Source organism: Moschus berezovskii, chromosome 13, assembly GCF_049115385.1.
Source record: "Moschus berezovskii isolate FMDL1 chromosome 13, NW_MosBer_1.0, whole genome shotgun sequence".
Taxonomy (NCBI): domain Eukaryota; kingdom Metazoa; phylum Chordata; class Mammalia; order Artiodactyla; family Moschidae; genus Moschus; species Moschus berezovskii.
The window spans coordinates 51,113,666-51,130,993 of record NC_142472.1 but is presented as its reverse complement, the minus strand read 5'-3'; the positions used below and the strand labels follow the sequence as shown (position 1 = coordinate 51,130,993).

At 40.7% G+C, this 17,328-nt stretch overlaps 1 protein-coding gene across 1 annotated transcript in view; it reads left to right on the top strand.

Moving 5' to 3' along the window:
• The window catches only part of MICU2 (mitochondrial calcium uptake 2), a 54,658-nt gene that overhangs the window by 30,650 nt on the left and 6,680 nt on the right, over positions 1–17,328 (top strand). Inside the window, exons 3-7 of the mRNA XM_055426393.2 lie at positions 1,821–1,852; positions 1,949–2,024; positions 8,511–8,558; positions 9,659–9,741; positions 15,974–16,039. Coding sequence (XP_055282368.1) covers positions 1,821–1,852; positions 1,949–2,024; positions 8,511–8,558; positions 9,659–9,741; positions 15,974–16,039 — 305 coding nt within the window. The remainder of the gene's footprint in view (positions 1–1,820; positions 1,853–1,948; positions 2,025–8,510; positions 8,559–9,658; positions 9,742–15,973; positions 16,040–17,328) is intronic.

Genomic DNA, 17,328 nt, shown 5'->3' with positions numbered 1-17,328 from the left:
GGGGGAAGAGGACTGCCAGAAAAGGGATCCTTTTATTGCTGTGAATTTCCTGTGTCCCTGTGTCGTTGCTGTTGTCAGATGGACAGTGGTCATGCCCCTCATGTACATCAGACTTTGCATCTCTTACTCTGATGCCTGGTCTCTCTCCTGGGGGAGCCCATAAACAAAGGGTGTAAAACCCAGCAGCCTGGGTGAGAGGCACTAAAGAAACGCCGGCAGAGCATCCTGGGTGTGAAACACCACAGTCCCCTCTCTGACTCAGAGAAGTGTTTATGACTCAAGAGAAAGGAAGTGAGACTACGTGTTCTACTAGGAGCTCTGCCTTTTCTTTTTAACAACAGAATGTACCCCAAACTTTTTATCAGCCAAGATAATATCTTTACCATTTTCTAATTAGTGATACCATTTTGAAAAAATTTTTGCAAGAGAAGTTCATTAAGTACATGGTTTCTTCATTTTTGATAATCAAATACCTATACAAGTACCAAGCAGAACTTGTAGTCAACATGAAATAACGAAGAGCGTTTTATGTGTTTGATGATCTCATATTATAATAGACCTAGCATTAAAATCTAGTTGTCATTGGGCAGTATTTACTAGTTTATCAGCAATAAACAATCATTCCAAAATAGTGGCTCCTCTGGGAAGGATTGGGGGCGGGAGGAGAAGGGGACGACAGAGAATGAGATGGCTGGATGGCATCACCGACTCTGTGGACATGAGTTTGAGTGAACTCCGGGAGTTGGTGATGGACAGGGAGGCCTGGCATGCTGTGATTCATGGGGTCGCAAAGAGTTGGACACGACTGAGCGACTGAACTGAACTGAACTGAACTGAAGTTTACCAGCATGGTCTTAGATGTTTCTGAAATTTATATAATCATATTCACAACTAGTGTTTTTTGATTATTAATGTAAAAATAAAATCTTGGTAATTTATTAACAATGGATAATAGAATCTGTCGCCAGTAGATTTATAATCCAAATGTAAGCATCCCAAACTGCAAAAAGGCACATCTAAAGGTATTATTTTTTTTAACCTGTCTTGTGAATTCTCATACACTTTTAATTGTACTGAAGAGCCTTTATAGATAAGATAATTTTGAGAACAAGAAGGGAAGTTAGTGATGCACATAGCTTACAGAAGAAATAAAATAAACAATGTACTTTTCAGTGTTCTGGATGTGTAAAATGGCTTGAGGCTGTCTTCAGAAAAAGTTTCAACCAAACAGGCAATGTGATTGCTTTAGAATTTACAGTAAATGAGAGAAAATGAGGTCAGTATAAAGAAGATGGTTAAAAGCCTGAGTTTTAATCTGTTACCCAGTAGGAAACTGTTAAAAGTAACATCACTTTAGAATGAACAGCCGTGTTGGCCAGCCTTTAGATCTGACTGGGGAGCTGTGAACTTAAGAACTTTTCAGGGTTTAAAAAGGTAGCATTCTGAAACGTGTGTATATGTTTATAATCAATTAAAGCAAAAGGAAACAGATTTTAATAATCATGTAAGGAAAGAATTTGTGTTTGGCACAAATTTATTTCTCTTGGACAGCTCTGATGGGTCAGAGGCAGTTAGAAGACCCCATGTGTCTGGAGCGGAGTGACAGTGAGGATGAGTCTGACACACAACTGCAGTGTTCATGTTTAGACTTAGAGTTCTCTGGCTTGTAACTTCCGTTTAAAGATCTTAGCTAAAATTGCCAGACTTATATTTTTTATAAACTTGTTTTGTCTTTCAAGCAGTTTTCTCTCAATGGAAGCTGAGTTTTACCAAGGTATTATAATATATGGGCACTCAATAATATTTCCTCTTTGCTGTAGGTAAAAGTTCTGTCAAGAGGCTGACAGATAAGGTAAGCAATGGAGGGGAGATCTCTCTTTTTTTTTTTAAGATGGAAAACTAACTTTTATAAATTATTTATGAAAGATTTTAATATGTGTATTTAAAGGATATCGAGGACACACTAGCAGGAATCAAAAAAGCTGGTTGTGGATCAACTTTTTTTAGAGACCTCGGCGATAAAGGTAACTTTGGTTTGTTGTTAAAATTCCAGTTGCATTTTATTTAACAGAGACATTATTAAGGAGTTAAGTTATGAGATTTGCACCTATAAATTGGAGAATATATATGAGAGAGAATCTACAGAGAGGATGTTATAATACTGTGTTATTTAATAGATTTTTAAAAATCATAATAAAATACTCATTACATTGGAAGTAATTTTCACAGACTCTTTGAGCAATTACAGAAAAAGTATTTAAGCATCAATTTTATTAAGCCTGGGGGAAGGAAGAGGTATGAAGAGAAGGCCTGGGAGAGAATGTGGAGGTCTTGTCAGAGAACCGGCCCAAGCAGGAGCCAGGAAGTGTTGTCACTGAGAGCAGGCTGGGGTGTGGTCCTAGGTGGGTGGCTAGCACTGGGGCAGGTCCTGGAGGCAGAACTTGGAGAAAGGTGTCTGGTGTGAGCAGGAAGCCCTGGGGGCGGGGAGCCCTGGGGGATGGAGGCCAAAGGGGCCTTGCTCTGTATTGAATGAAGGGACTGGAATCCTCTCTGGGTGTGTGGGGTTCTTCAGAGTGGGCGGGGGTGGGGATGGTGGTCTGCAGAGCTTGGAGGAGGTTGGTCCTTCTTGGCAGAGGACCAGCTCTCATTCCGTGCAGGGTGGGCCTGCCACTGTCCTTAGCAGAGGACTAGCTCTCAGGTGCATCAGGGCTCAGCCAAAGGCGTTTCCTGAGGAGGGGGATTTTGGAGCATCCACAGCAGCGTTTGGGTGGAAGCGGGGCGTGCGGTGGGTTGAGTCAGGAAGGGGGAAGAAAGACCAGCTGCAGGCGTATCAGCAGAGGACAGAGGCTGTTTGGCAAGTGAGCTGTGGTCGTGAGGGCAGCTGGGCGTGAGCCAGAGTGAGTGGACCTGACCCACTCCGGGGTTGAGAGGGCAGGAGTCTGGGCTTGTCCTGAGAGCAGTGGGGTATGGGTGGGGTGTTGTGAGAAAGCCCTCTGGGCAGAGGGAGCTGAGGGGCTTTAAAGGGAGGGGGAGGACTAGGTGACGGTAGAAGAGGATGGCAGCACTCATGTCAGAGTGGGAGAGGAGGTGCGCTGGGCAGTGGCCGGAGAAGAAACCTCACTTCATGCCATCCACACGAGGGTGTCTTTTAAACAGCCAACAGTAAGAAATAGAATTGGCTGGTGACAAGGAAGGTAAGCAGAGCTGCATGGTGGTAAGAAATGGGAAGGAGCATGAACAGGCCCAGTAAGAACAAACCGCCCTTGCCAAGTGCTGCCACTTCTCCAGGCTCTGTTGACCGTTGGCTTCCCTGGTGTCTCAGACAGTAAAGAATCTGCCCGCAATGCGGGAGACCTGGGTTCAGTCCCTGGATTGGGAATATCCTCTGGAGAAGGGAATGGCCACCCACTCCAGCATTCTTGCCTGGAGAATTCCATGGACAGAGGAGCCTGGCATGCTACAGTCCGTGGGGTCACAAAGAGACAGACATGACTGAGCTGCTTTCACTCCTGGTCATTAGTGCTTCTCACCCGTCTCATTGGAACCGAGAAACAGCTTTGAGCTCTTTCTCTTTGTCCTCCCATCCTTCATAGGCAGTCAAACAGACATCTCTCTAATTTTGCCTCCTAAACATTGATTGAATTCATCCCCTCCTCTCCCACCTCTTAGAGAAGCTAACAGGAAACAGAATAAGAAAAAGTTGTGAGAGAAGGACTTTAACCATTTTTTGTTGCTGTTTTCTCTGAAATACATGAGTTGAAATGCACATTCCAACTTAAAGAAAAAGTACTGAACATTTTATAGGAAAGATTTAACAGATACACTTTTTTCCAGATATACCCCTTTGTTGATACGAAGTCATTTGAAAATCAGAATGTAAAATTTAGCTACATTTGGAGCAATTTGAAATATTCTATTTTACCACCTAAAAAAACTATCAAAATGCTTATTATACTGTAACTAGCAAAAGATAATGTACTTTTGCTAGTATACTACAGTTTTTTGAAGTAAGAAAATAGTCCACCCCGAGGTATTATTATAAAGAAAAGTAAATATAATTATTATGTATTTTTTTAAACTGAGCAGAATTCTTAACATAATACCATCCTCAGGGATATACTGAATATAAATTATAAGTTATGTTGTAAGATACAAATATGTTCTTGTGATTCATGTAGTAATTTCTCTTTGAGGAACAGAGTTCTCAAAATTGCTTTCAGTAGCAGGTCGTATTTTTCAATGATTCCAAATTTAAAATATTTGTAGAGAGGCATGGTAACTAATAGAACTTAATCACCTCTTGAGACTAGTGGCCCTTAAAGATTCTTTAATAAATTTTTTAATGTAAATTATTTAAAATTTCTATTTGACATGCAGTTTTGAAACATTGCCATTTAACAGCATTTATTTTACCATTCAGTATAACAAACATATATTAAACTGTTTCTCCTATAAATATTCAGAAGTGTCAGTTTTCCTTAAAAGCATTTTCAGAGGCAGCTGCCTAGAATGCTGCTGGAGAGCTGTGTTGTCTATAATCTGTCTTGAGAGTGTAGGCTGCTGTTTTTACACCGTCTCAACTGTGTTTATTCAAGCATTTTATTTAAGTCAGTATTTCAAAGAAAGACTCTGGAAGTTTCTTTTTCGAAAACCCCCCTCCCCACCAAACACAGGACACATACCTGTGTCTCGAGAAAAGAAAGCTGAGGTTCCCCTTTGGCACCAAGCCCAGCTCAGTCCATCAGTCTGGTCGTTTTTTCACATTGCTGTATTCCTTTGAAAATCAGAAGAAGAAAAAAAAAACTGTTCACTTTTTTGAGGCTGCCAAGGTATGGAATACTTTGATCCTTCAACTAAGATTAGAGCATTTCTCTCAGGTATGAGATATGACAAAACACACTTAATTTATTCTCCATTCATGTAAACACTGAATGTTTTTAGGAAAAAATACCTGGAGACTTACTGTGGGCTTTTTCGTTCAAGGGAAGTACACCTGCTTCAGAATAAAAACGTCAGAAAAGTTGGTGATGTAAAAACCTGTAAGTCATTAAGAGCATTTAAAATATATACGTGAAGTTGCCTATGAGCTGAAGCAGTGGACCACCTGAGTGGTCAGACCCTCAGCCACCTTGCTCTGCATGGCTCTAGCCCTGCGTCTCAGCTGAGCTCTCTGGAGCGAGCCCTCGGGGACAGTCTCCCTTCACAGCAGGATGTGCCAGACTGTCACCCTCACCCCACTCCCTTCCTCATCTCCAAGCCACCAGGCCTCCGCTGCACTTCCTGGGGACTGTGGCAGGCACACCCTTGCAGACAAGCCCTTGCTTCTCCCAGCTCACTTCAGCTGCATCTCCCCTGTGCACACGCCTCTGCTTCCCCGACCATGGCATCACTGCAGGTCTACCCATCGTTCAAAGGCCACTGTTAGAACTGCTTCCTCTGTGACTCTCCCATCACCTCAATTCTGGAAACCACTTCACCTTTTGTTTAAACCCTGTATAACTCTTACTGTCTGCGTCTCTTGGTGGCTTTTAGTATTTCCTGTAAACATTTGCCTTCTGGCCTCCTGGTGAAAGTACACAGCACTGTATAGTAAGAATTTCTGCCAAACTTGAATCTCAGCTCAGCTCTGAATCTGAACACCACTTTGTTGAGAATACAGATGTTAGAGGAACATGTGAAATGACACCAAAAAGATGCAGTTCACAAAGTCTTCTAGACACTTAAACTTTACAGGACAAATGACCAGGCTTCTTCAACAATTAAGCTGAAACTGAAGGGTAAAAAAGTTGAGGGAGAAACTGTAGATGAAAATGAAGTTACAGCTATACAGATTAGTTTCTTCATTTTAAAAATATAGTGTGACTTCTGGTGTATTGAAATCTCAGGCATTCTCCTGAATTTGTGAATTTGCTTCACTTGAAATGCTATTAATAGTAAAAGTAGAAATTACACAAAATGACATGCAGATGAAACCTCCAGTGGACACATTTACCTGTTGGCCAGCAACCGTTCCTCTCCTTCCTAGTAACAGTGACCTAATAAACCTCTTTCCTTCTTTTTAAGCATTAGTACTATATTTAATTCTCTTATGAAAACTTTCCACTGTAGGAAAGAGAGGTAGTTTAAAAATGTGTGTGTGTATTGATCGGGTGGAGGCTCCAAGAAGCATGTGTTTGGTTACTTACAAGAGAAGACTGTACACATGGACATCACCAGATGGTCAACACCGAAATCAGATTGATTATATTCTTTGCAGCCAAAGATGGAGAAGCTCTATACAGTTAGCAAAAACAAGACCAGGAGCTGACTGTGGCTCAGATCATGAACTCCTTATTGCCAAATTCAGACTTAAATTGAAGAAAGTAGGGAAAACCACTAGACCATTCAGATATGACCTAAATCAAATCCCTTATGATTATACAGTGGAAGTGAGAAATAGATTTAAGGGACTAGATCTGATAGATAGAGTGCCTGATGAACTCTGGACGGAGGTTCGTGACATTGTACAGGAGACAGGGACCAAGACCATCCCCATGGAAAAGAAATGCAAAAAAGCAAAACGGCTGTCTGAGGAGGCCTTACAAATAGCTGTGAAAAGAAGAGAAGCGAAAAGCAAAGGAGAAGAGGAAAGATATAAGCATCTGAATGCAGAGTTCCAAAGAATAGCTAGGAGAGATAAGAAAGCCTTCCTCAGCGATCAATGCAAAGAAATAGAAGAAAACAACAGAATAGGAAAAACAAGAGATCTTTTCAAGAAAATTAGAGATATCAAGGGAACACTTCATGCAAAGATGGGCTCGATAAAGGACAGAAATGGTATGGACCTAACAGAAGCAGAAGATATTAAGAAGAGGTGGCGAGAATACACAGAAGAACTGTACAGAAAAGATCTTCACGACGAAGATAATCACGATGGTGTGATCACTCACCTGGAGCCAGACATCTTAGAATGTGAAGTCAAGTGGGCCTTTAGAGAGCATCACTACGAACAAAGCTAGTGGAGGTAATGGAATTCCATTAGAGCTATTTCAAATCCTGAAAGATGATGCTGTGAAAGTGCTGCACTCAATATGCCAGCAAATTTGGAAAACTCAGCAGTGGCCACAGGACTGGAAAAGGTCAGTCTTCATTCCAATCCCAAAGAAAGGGAATGCCAAAGAATGCTCAAACTACCGCACAATTGCACTCATCTCACACGCTAGTAAAGTCATGCTCAAAATTCTCCAAGCCAGGCTTCAGCAGTATGCGAACCGTGAACTTCCAGATGTTCAAGCTGGTTTTAGAAAAGGCAGAGGCACCAGAGATCAAATTGCCAACATCCGCTGGATCATGGAGAAAGCAAGAGAGTTCCAGAAAAACATCTATTTCTGCTTCATTGACTATGCCAAAGCCTTTGACTGTGTGGATCACAATAAACTGTGGAACATTCTGAAAGAGATGGGAATCCCAGACCACCTGACCTGCCTCTTGAGAAACCTGTATGCAGGTCAGGAAGCAACAGTTAGAACTGAACATGGAACAACAGACTGGTTCCAGATAGGAAAAGGAGTACGTCAAGGTTGTATATTGTCACCGTGTTTATTTAACTTATATTCAGAGTACATCATGAGGAATGCTGGGCTGGAAGAAGCACAAGCTGGAATCAGGATTGCTGGGAGAAATAGCAATAACCTCAGATATGCAGATGACACCACCCTTATGGCAGAAAGTGAAGAGGAACTCAAAGGCCTCTTGATGAAAGTGAAAGAGGAGAGTGAAAAGTTTGGCTTGAAGCTCATCATTCAGAAAATGAAGATCATGGCATCTTGTCCCATCACTTCATGGGAAATAGATGGGGAAACAGTGGAAACAGTGTCAGACTTTATTTTTGGGGGCTCCAAAATCACTGCAGATGCTGATTGCAGCCAGGAAATTAAAAGATGCTTACTCCTTGGAAGGAAAGGTATGACCAACCTAGATAGCATATTAAAAATCAGAGACATTACTTTGCCAACCAAGGTCCGTCTAGTCAAGGCTATGGTTTTTCCCATGGTCATGTATGGATGTGAGAGTTGGACTGTGAAGAAAGCTGATCACCGAAGAATTGATGCTTTTGAACTGTGGTGCTGGAGAAGACTCTTGAGAGTCCTTTGGACTGCAAGGAGATCCAACCAGTCCATTCTAAAGGAGATCAATCCTGGGTGTTCATTGGAAGGACTGATGCTAAAGCTGAAACTCCAATACTTTGGCCACCTCATGCGACGAGTTGACTCACTGGAAAAGAGTCTGATGCTAGGAGGGATTGGCAGTGGGAGGAGACGGGGATGACAGAATGAGATGGCTGGATGGCATCACCGACTCTGTGGACATGAGTTTGAGTGAACTCCAGGTTGGTGAAGGACAGGGAGGCCTGGCGTGCTGTGATTCATGGGTTCACAAAGAGTCGAACACGACTGAGCGACTGAACTGAACTAACTGAACTGAAACCATCTAAAGCTGATTATCTGATGTTGGTGTTTTCTCCCTTTCAGGGCTGATCTCCTACACTGAGTATCTCTTCCTGCTCACAATTCTCACCAGTAAGTGCCCCACAGTTTTGCTTATCGATTATGTGAATCCTCTCTCCCGGTGCGGGAGGTTTGGATTCACCTTTTTATCATTAAGAGTGTCGCTGGTGCCGCAGTTTCTATGCCTGCAAGGCGGCACTGCTGTGAGGTTATTCCCCCACTGCTGTCTCAGAGTCAGGTGCAGCCTTCTTGTAGGAATATGAAACATGCCTTCTCTGACATTCTACAGAATCCTTGACCAGTAACTCTCTTCTAACTGCCAAGGTCATGAAAATAAAGGAAAGATTAGGAAACTCTGAGCTCAAAGGAGATAAGGGGACGTAGCAGGTAAATGCAATAGGCTTTCTTGTGTTTGATCCTAGAATAGAAAAAACATGAAGTCCAAATAAAATCTGTAATTTAGTTTTAAAATGCTACCCCAACGTGAATTTCTTAGTTTTCACAAATATCCTGTGGTTGCATAAGATGCAACTTTAGAGGAATTGGGTGAAGGGCCCCTGAGAGCTCCCTGGACCAGCTTTACAGTATTTCTGTAAGTCTAAAGTTATTTCAAAATAGTTTTTGCAAAACCCTCCTCTGAGAAAGGGAAATAAAGAGTAGTAATCAAAATGTGAGTTCGATCCTGGCTTAGGAAGATCCCCTGGAGGAGGAAATGGCAACCTACTCCAATATACTTGCTTTTAGAATCCCATGGACAGAGGAGCCTGGTGGGCTACTGTCCACTGGGTCACAAACAGACAATATTGAGTACATGGCACAAATGTCAATCAGTGTGAAAATAGCCAAAGTATATAAGAACATAGGAGAGCCTCTAGCAGAGCTGAAGAAATAAATGAAGTTCTCAGTTGGATTTTGCTTTTGAAGGGCAGAACACTTAACAGCAGAGCAGCGCACCATGGACACGTTCCAGCCTTTGAGAATTGTCATCCATCCTGAAAAGGGATTGTTGTTTACTTTAGGTGCTTACTTGTGTTGTTTTTGGTGACTTATTTCAAGTTTGAGGACCTGTAGATCTTCAGATACTTGCATTCCACCAACATGTATGTAATGATGTGCTCATTTTAGCAGCACATACACCAATGTTTATGTGATGATTCATTTATCATTTGCAGAACCCCATTCTGGATTTCATGTTGCATTTAAAATGCTGGATACAGATGGTGACGAGATGGTTGAGAAAAAGGAATTTTTTAAGGTAAGTAGATTCTAGTTATTTTTGGTTTATCGTAAAACACCTGAAGGCTTGTGTGGTAATTCTACATTTCTACTAAGATGAAAATTATATCCACTGCCAACATATGAAGTGTCAAAAATTATACATTCAAAAATACTAAAATTTCTGTAATACAGCCTTGAAACAGTTACAGAACAGGGCATAAGATTCTGGAAGGGGAAATGAGCTGAAGCGCCTGCATTTTGTAGTTTTATTTTTATGATTTCAGCAAATGATAATACAACAGAAAGGGCTTCATAGATAAGTAAAACGTTGTTGTTACATCCCACCAAAAAACAGTAAGAAAAATAAAATCTTAAGCCTTCATGAAGAATATGAGGGAAAATGAAAAAGCCACAGTAGGTATAAATTGGTGCAAATTTTCTAGGAATTTGTGTAGGCTCATAATTGAAAAGCTGAAAATATGCTTAAATGTTTCTCAAGACATAACTCTGTAACATGGCAGCAGTGAATCTCACTCCACTCCAAGGAAGTTGGCAGTAACGTTGTCAGTCAGTGCACGTAAACAGTGGGGAGTGTGCCAGGCAGAGCTCGGTGTTCATCTAGAGGAGCACTTAGTGGAGAAAATACCTCAGCTCTTTCACCTGTGCTTTTCTTCCGGTCTCCAGTGTACTGGGAAGAGAGAGAACAAAGCTTGTTGAAATTATATATAAAAGTGGAGTGTGTACTTGGACCATTCAGTTAAGTAGCCAGTAGCACATGGGACTCTTAAACTCTTGAAATAATAACTGTGACTAAGAAACCTGAGTTTCTAAGTTTTAGTTCATCTAAAACTTACACTGAAAAACTGACATTCACTTCAGGTATTGGCAGATTCTCAAGTATGTTTGAAACAGCTTGAGTATGTGAATCTACTTTTTAATTTTTACCTTTATTTACTTTTTATTTGCTTTTTTATGAAACCTAAATGCTGATCTGCATTTAGGTACACCCTGGAGAAATTTTGGGTTTTGGAGAAATTCTGGGTTGTGGGCCAGACCATCTCAGTAAAATAAAGCAAATCACACAAATGTTTCAGTTTTTTAGGGAAGGTGGAAATTATACTGTGGTCTATTAAGTGTGAAATAGCTTTGTGTCTCAAAAAAAAACAACAACAATGCACGTGCGTTAATTTAAACATATTTTATTGCTAATAAATGCTAACTATCATCTGACAATGCCGGGTTGCCACAAATCTTCAATTTGTAAAAGACACAAAATCAACAAAGCACAAGAAAACAAGGTGTGCCTGTATTTCCTATGAATATATTACCTGAATGTCTTGTAGTGTAAAATACACACTGGATTTTGAAGAAAAAAGAAAGGAATGTAAAGTACCTAGATTTTTATATGGAATATGTGATAAAATCATAATTCTGAGATGTTGATTTCACCTGTTTTTCTTTGTATTTTTGTTGCATTTTAATGAAAATAAAACTGAAAACTCCAGGTGATAAATTATCTTTTATATACAAGAATAATAACAATTTCAATCATTGGCTTCACTCTGAAGAAAAGGCTTTGGTTCTAAAATGGATGTTACTTATTTAAGTATCTGTTATGTTGGTATCTTTATTTTTTCAAATGATTCTCCAGGTTAATATACTTTTTAAAATAACTGAGCAGCTACTGACACTGGTTGCATTTGCGACTGAAACACGGAGCCATTCACCTGCAGCTTCACTGCCTGCTCACTCACTCGTTCACGGCATTCACTTTATTCACCTACTGTACACTCTCTCCCAGAGGGTTTCTAAAAATGTTAAATATTTGTAAACCTAATTTTTATAGGATCCCAACTGATTTATCAGTGCATTCCCTGCTTAAGATCTTTCTTGCTATATCCTTTGTTTCTAATCTTTGAGAGTTTCTTATACATAAAATCAATTATTTTAGTAAATTTCCAAAGCCTGTGGATGGGCTCTTATCACAGGGATTTCCTGAGGGATCCAGTCTGCACCTGTTTGAAGCATCTGGTTGCTTGTGTCATCATATCTCATCTTGAGCACACTCACCTTGAAAGCTTTTCAAGTAATTTTTTTTCCCAGGTACTTTTTTTTAACATAGTAGTTGAACACTCTAAATTTACAGAACCAGGGGAACCAGGCATAGAGTAAAACAAGTCTTATTTGAGGAAAACTGCACAATTTAGAGTAGTTTTGCCATGGAGACAATTTCCATAAAGTAGGAAAAGTAGAAAGTTAAGATTATTATAGGGATCATTCAGGAGAGGAAAGTGTGTGCTTTTTTGGAAGCAGAAAAATCTTCAAAACTTTCCTCCCTTCTGTTGGTGTTTAGCAGATGCTCCAATGTAATCATGGGCTTTGGAGTTTCGGGAAGAGGTATGGGAAATGGCCTAGGTGATCCCTGACTCCATACTCTGCTCCTTCATCCTTCCCTCCCTTCTCCCTTCCAGCAAAATAGACACTTGAAGCCAGTGTCAGAGTCGCTCAGTGCATCTCAATAGTGTGTGCTATTTCTGAGGTTGCCCTGCAGTAGAGGGCAGTCACCTTTGCTAGGTGAGACCGTAATGAAAGCCAAACACAACGGGCTTTTGAAAGATGATGCTTGTTTGATGATGTTCGATAGCCTAAAAAAAATGTTTCTGGTTTTCTTCAACAAAGTCTAGCTTTTCCTTCAATGATTTTGCACTAAATTAAATAAAATTTTCTTGAAAATAAAAAAAATAATAATTTTACAGAACCACTTTCTGAACACTACATTTTTTTCTTAGATGTTTGGGAAATTCTAAGCATTTCCATGAGTTAAGAAAAGAAGAAAAAGGATTTATGTTAGAATACATCACTGATTTTTTTTTTTTTTTCAGTTTATAAAATTCAACTTTCTAAGCCCATAAAAGGTTCTTTGTACTGATCTCAGGAATAAAACACTAAACTTGATAACCCATGGAGCATGATAGTTTGTTAACTTAAACAGTGTAGAGAAGAAAAAAACTATGCTTACACTAATTATTTGAATAATTATTTCATTTCCGTGATCATTGTATTGGCAAGCCTAGGTATATAGCATCTTCTGCTTGAAATTTTATTGAAAGAACCAACAACTCTTTCCAGGTCAGAAAAGCAGAGTTTAAGTTTTCCATCTTATCTGAATGTTTCTCCAGTGAATTTTACTTGTTGCTCTTCCCACCATAAGTGCTAGAAAAGTAATGAAAATTACTTTAATACCCTAAACATAAATATAACAGACTGACTTGGAACAGCAGATGGAAAGTAATAGATTCGTATAAAGTCTTATGAAAATGTCCCAAAATATAAAATTCTTAATTTATGACTTGTGTGTGATGTGGTACACCCCTGTCTTATTAACCATCCTGATCTCCTGGCTGTGATGGTTGGTGTATTGTTCACATCTTCATCCCAAGCGTGAGTAAAATAGCCACTCTGTTTATAAGCCAGTAGTAACAAACACCACCACCAGTGATCAAAGCCAGTAACAGTAAGGCAGTTTAGTCTTTTGCCTTGATAGATGGTGCATCTGCTTATTGGGATGAGTGCCAGGATTTTAGTTCAATTTCTTTAAACAATAGGTTGATGACAAGTCTGTTTACTAGTGTGAATTTCTCCTTAGGTGGTCCTCTGACTTCACATTTCTCCCACACTGGTGGGAAGGGCTGTGCTTTTAATGCAGTGAGGTTATCATTTTAGAATGCTACATATTCCTGCTCGAGATATTATTATATGCAAACACCTTCAGTAGAATTCAGTCTTATTGATTCTGGAATAGTGTTCTTATTCCAGAATTTAGATTCTCATGATCCATCCTGAAAGCAAAAATAAGTTAAATTGACCTGTGTGTTACACTTTTCTTCATTTTCAGCCTGAAATTGAAAATATGGATCAGTATGAAGTTGGTCATTTTGGCTGTATTTTCTTAGACATTCAGAATGTGTGTTTGAATGTGTCCTCCTGGCTTTTTTCACCACTAATGTTAAAAAAAAAAATGTACTTTTTTTTTGTTTGTCTAACAAAGCACCTCTGTTTCTACCAGAAACTGTTCTTCCTCAGCCTAGTGGTTGAGGAAGTTACTTTCATAGCTAGTTACTCAGAGCCCCATTCCTTTCATAGCTAGTTACTCAGAGCTCCACCCAGATGTCATGTCCTCACAGAGAACTCTCCAGAAGAAGCCAGTCTTAACAGAAGCCCCTGCCCAGTATCTCCGAGTCCTGTTACCCTACTTCATTTTTCTGGTCATAGCACTTGACACTGTGTGAAATTCTCCTGTTTGTTCTTTCGCTTGTTGGTTACCTCTGGCCCATTAGAACTTAAGTTCAGTGAGAGCAGGGGCATTGTCTGTCCATGACCACTGTGTTCCAGCACTTAGAACAGTCATTTGAGCAGCACCTAGTCCTCTGCGGTCATGACCCACATCAGGAACAAATCCGATGACTCTCCGCTTGACTTTAAGATACTTCAGAGCTACAGTGACACCAACACTATGACATTGCCCAAAGGATGGACAGGTTGACAGTGGAGGGTAGAGTCCACACTTACATGATCACTTGATTTTCAGTAAAGACACCAGATCAGTTAATGGGAAAAGCAAAGTCTTTTCAACAGATGACAGTAGAACAGATGGACAGGATATATACATGGAAAACATTAGCCACAACCCCTCCCTCACACCATACACAAAAATGTATTTGAGATACACATGTAAACATGAAAACTGAAACCAGAAGCTTCTGGGAAAGCTCATAAGAGAGTATCTTCAGGATGTGGGGTAGGGCAAGGGATGGGGTGGATGGGGCAGGGAGTGGGTAGGAGAAGTGCAGCTGGACCAGGAATGGCTGGATGCAGCTAACTGTGGAGGCTGCATAATGCATGTATGTTGGGTTGTTACAGGAGTCTCTGCTGTGTCTGAAATTCTCCATGAAAAAGTGAAAGTTGTTCAGTTGTGTCTAACTCTTTGTGACCCCATAGACTATACAGTCCATGGGATTCTCCAGGCCAGAATACTGGAGTGGGTAGCCTTTCCCTTCTCCAGGGGATCTTCCCAACCCAGGGATTGAACCCAGGTCTCCCACATTGCAGGAGGATCCTTTACCAGCTGAGCCACAAGGGAAACCCAATAATACTGGAGTGGGTAGCCTATCCCTTCTCCAGGGGATCTTCCCAACCCAGAAATCGAACCGGGGTCTCCTGCCTTGCAGATGGATTCTTTACCAACTGAGCTATCAGGAAAGCCATAATAAAAACCTTTGGAGGTGTGAGAAACAAAGCAAGAAATGTTTGGGTATTGAACTTGGCAGTATGTCAGTTGTCAATTTAAAAATAAAAGATAAAAGTTTTTCAGCTTTATTCCCTGAAATAAGTGAGGGTGGGGGGTGGGGAGGGGAGAATGTTGAAAAGTTTGAGGGCTTTAGAGAACTAGAGATACACCATATGCCTAAAACAAATCTCATAGAAGTAGCTGCATTTGAGATAATTTGCAATTTAGTGGCAGCATTTTTCAAACTACTAACAAAGAAATAGCCTAGGAAAAAATGGGCAAAGGTTTGTCTCCTAATTGATTATAGTATGAGATTTTGTCTTCATTTAATTTTTTAAAAAAAACTTTATTTTTTTTTTTAATTTGCTTTCCATGTGAGGATTGGTACAAATGATTCTGAAAGGTAGGTAGGTTTTTTTAAAATGTATTCAGTCTGAAGGTACTATTGATAGTTTTATAATTAGTAGAAAGATGTAGGCCTTTAAATTGTTTTAATGCTTTATAAATGCATTAAGAGAAAAGGGAAGAGAACATTTATAGGATATGAATAGCTTTTTTAAGAGCTGGGTACTTGAAATGTGTCCATGAAGCATCAGAGAGAAAAAGAAGAAAGGAGATAGAGAAAAGATAGAGATAGGAAGAGAAGAGAATAAAAATTCTCATGGAGAGGAGGATAATCATGATGTTTTTATACCTTAATGTGACGCTTTTAGACTGTATATTTATTAAGTGAGCCACCTTTCTTAGAAAAGATGATCCAAATTGTAATAAACGTAATAATGTTAATACTTGCATAACCATTTTCATCTTTGATTCTTGTATGATCTAAGGGAAAAAAACTAAGAGTCATAAGGCAAAAGTAATTTATTATTTAACAAATAACTAGTATACATTTTATAATAGAAACTTAGCATCTGTCTTTTAGGTTGTTTTTAAAAATCCAGTAGACCTGCACCTGAATTCCTGTTTGCCCTCTTCCTAGCTGCAGAAGATCATAAGTAAACAGGATGACTTGAAGACAGCAATAACAGATGAAATGGAATGCCAGGTATTTACAAATAAATTGAGTATTTCCAAGCAGATGTTGTTAGAGTAGCCTCCCCATCCCATTTTTTCAAATAAGGATTCCCAGATAGTTGGGGAAATTACCAGTAACTTAATTTTTCTAAGTATTTTAAATAGATTTGCCATATTCACATGATCCAGAGCTCAGAAGATTCACCTAGACTATGTGTGCAGGGCAGAACCCTCCTCCGGTGACCCTGGTGTATGTCCCCGCTTCAGGCTCTTCTCAACAGCTGCCACCACTTCCTCTGGGTCAACCCTGGGAGCCAAGGGCACCTAGTGGCCTGCATCGTGTGGTCTCTGCCATGGGGACAGTGCACCTTGGGCTGGAAGACAGGCCCAGCGCTTGGCTGGCTGACTGACTCTCTGCCTGGGGGAACTTTGGTGAACTTGTCCTTGTGCCCACCCTGTCTGAACCCAGTTACCTTTCTGGCTCTGAGCTGCAAGTGTGGGGTTGTGACCCCTGTCCTGCAGCGCTCACTGGAGGACTCAGTGCACTCGCTCTTCTGGGTTCCCATTTAAGGCCCTGGACCACAGCCCTGTCCACCCTCCAAGCACATTTTCCTCTCTGGGTCCCCACTGTCCCTCAGCTGCATGATGCCTGAAGATGTGCAGTTGCGGGAGCTGGCCCATCCGCTGCCCCAGCCCCCACGCCAGCTGCCTGCCCGTCTACAGCCCAGTTCTCATGCATTCTCCCACTCCCACACAGCGGGCACCTGCCTGCCACTGATGCTGGGCGGTGGGGGCCGCATTGGGGAACACCTGTATCCAGCCTGTCCTTCTCTAGCTGTTCTTTTTCAGGTGATTTGGTTTAAATGTGTACCCCCTTTGTTGTTTAGTAGCTGCTGATCATCTTTTTAGCCATTCTGATTTTGTTTGTTTGTTTGTATTGACATTATGAAGGAGGAAGTCTCTGAACCTGCTTCTCACTGTTTTGAATGGACTCCTCACCTGGGGACCTTGTAATTAGGAAAAGCTAGTGTTTTTCAGATTTCTAGCATCCCGCAAAAGGTTCCAGACTTCCCTGCTTTAATTCTCTCAGTCCTGCTTCATTAGAAAGTGCCCAGGGGGCACGTTTTGAAATAACTGATCTCACTGCTGTAAGCTCTTGTTGGCCTGATCCAGAGTTTGTTCTCTGCAGAGACCTCCTGAGTCCTCTCAGTGTTTAGCCGTGGGTGTTCGCCTCCTCTTGAGCACAGCTGATACAGAATAGTGCTGTGTAGAGTGATGGACAGAAGGGTTGCATCTATTTTATGTACTTTGTTGTTGTTA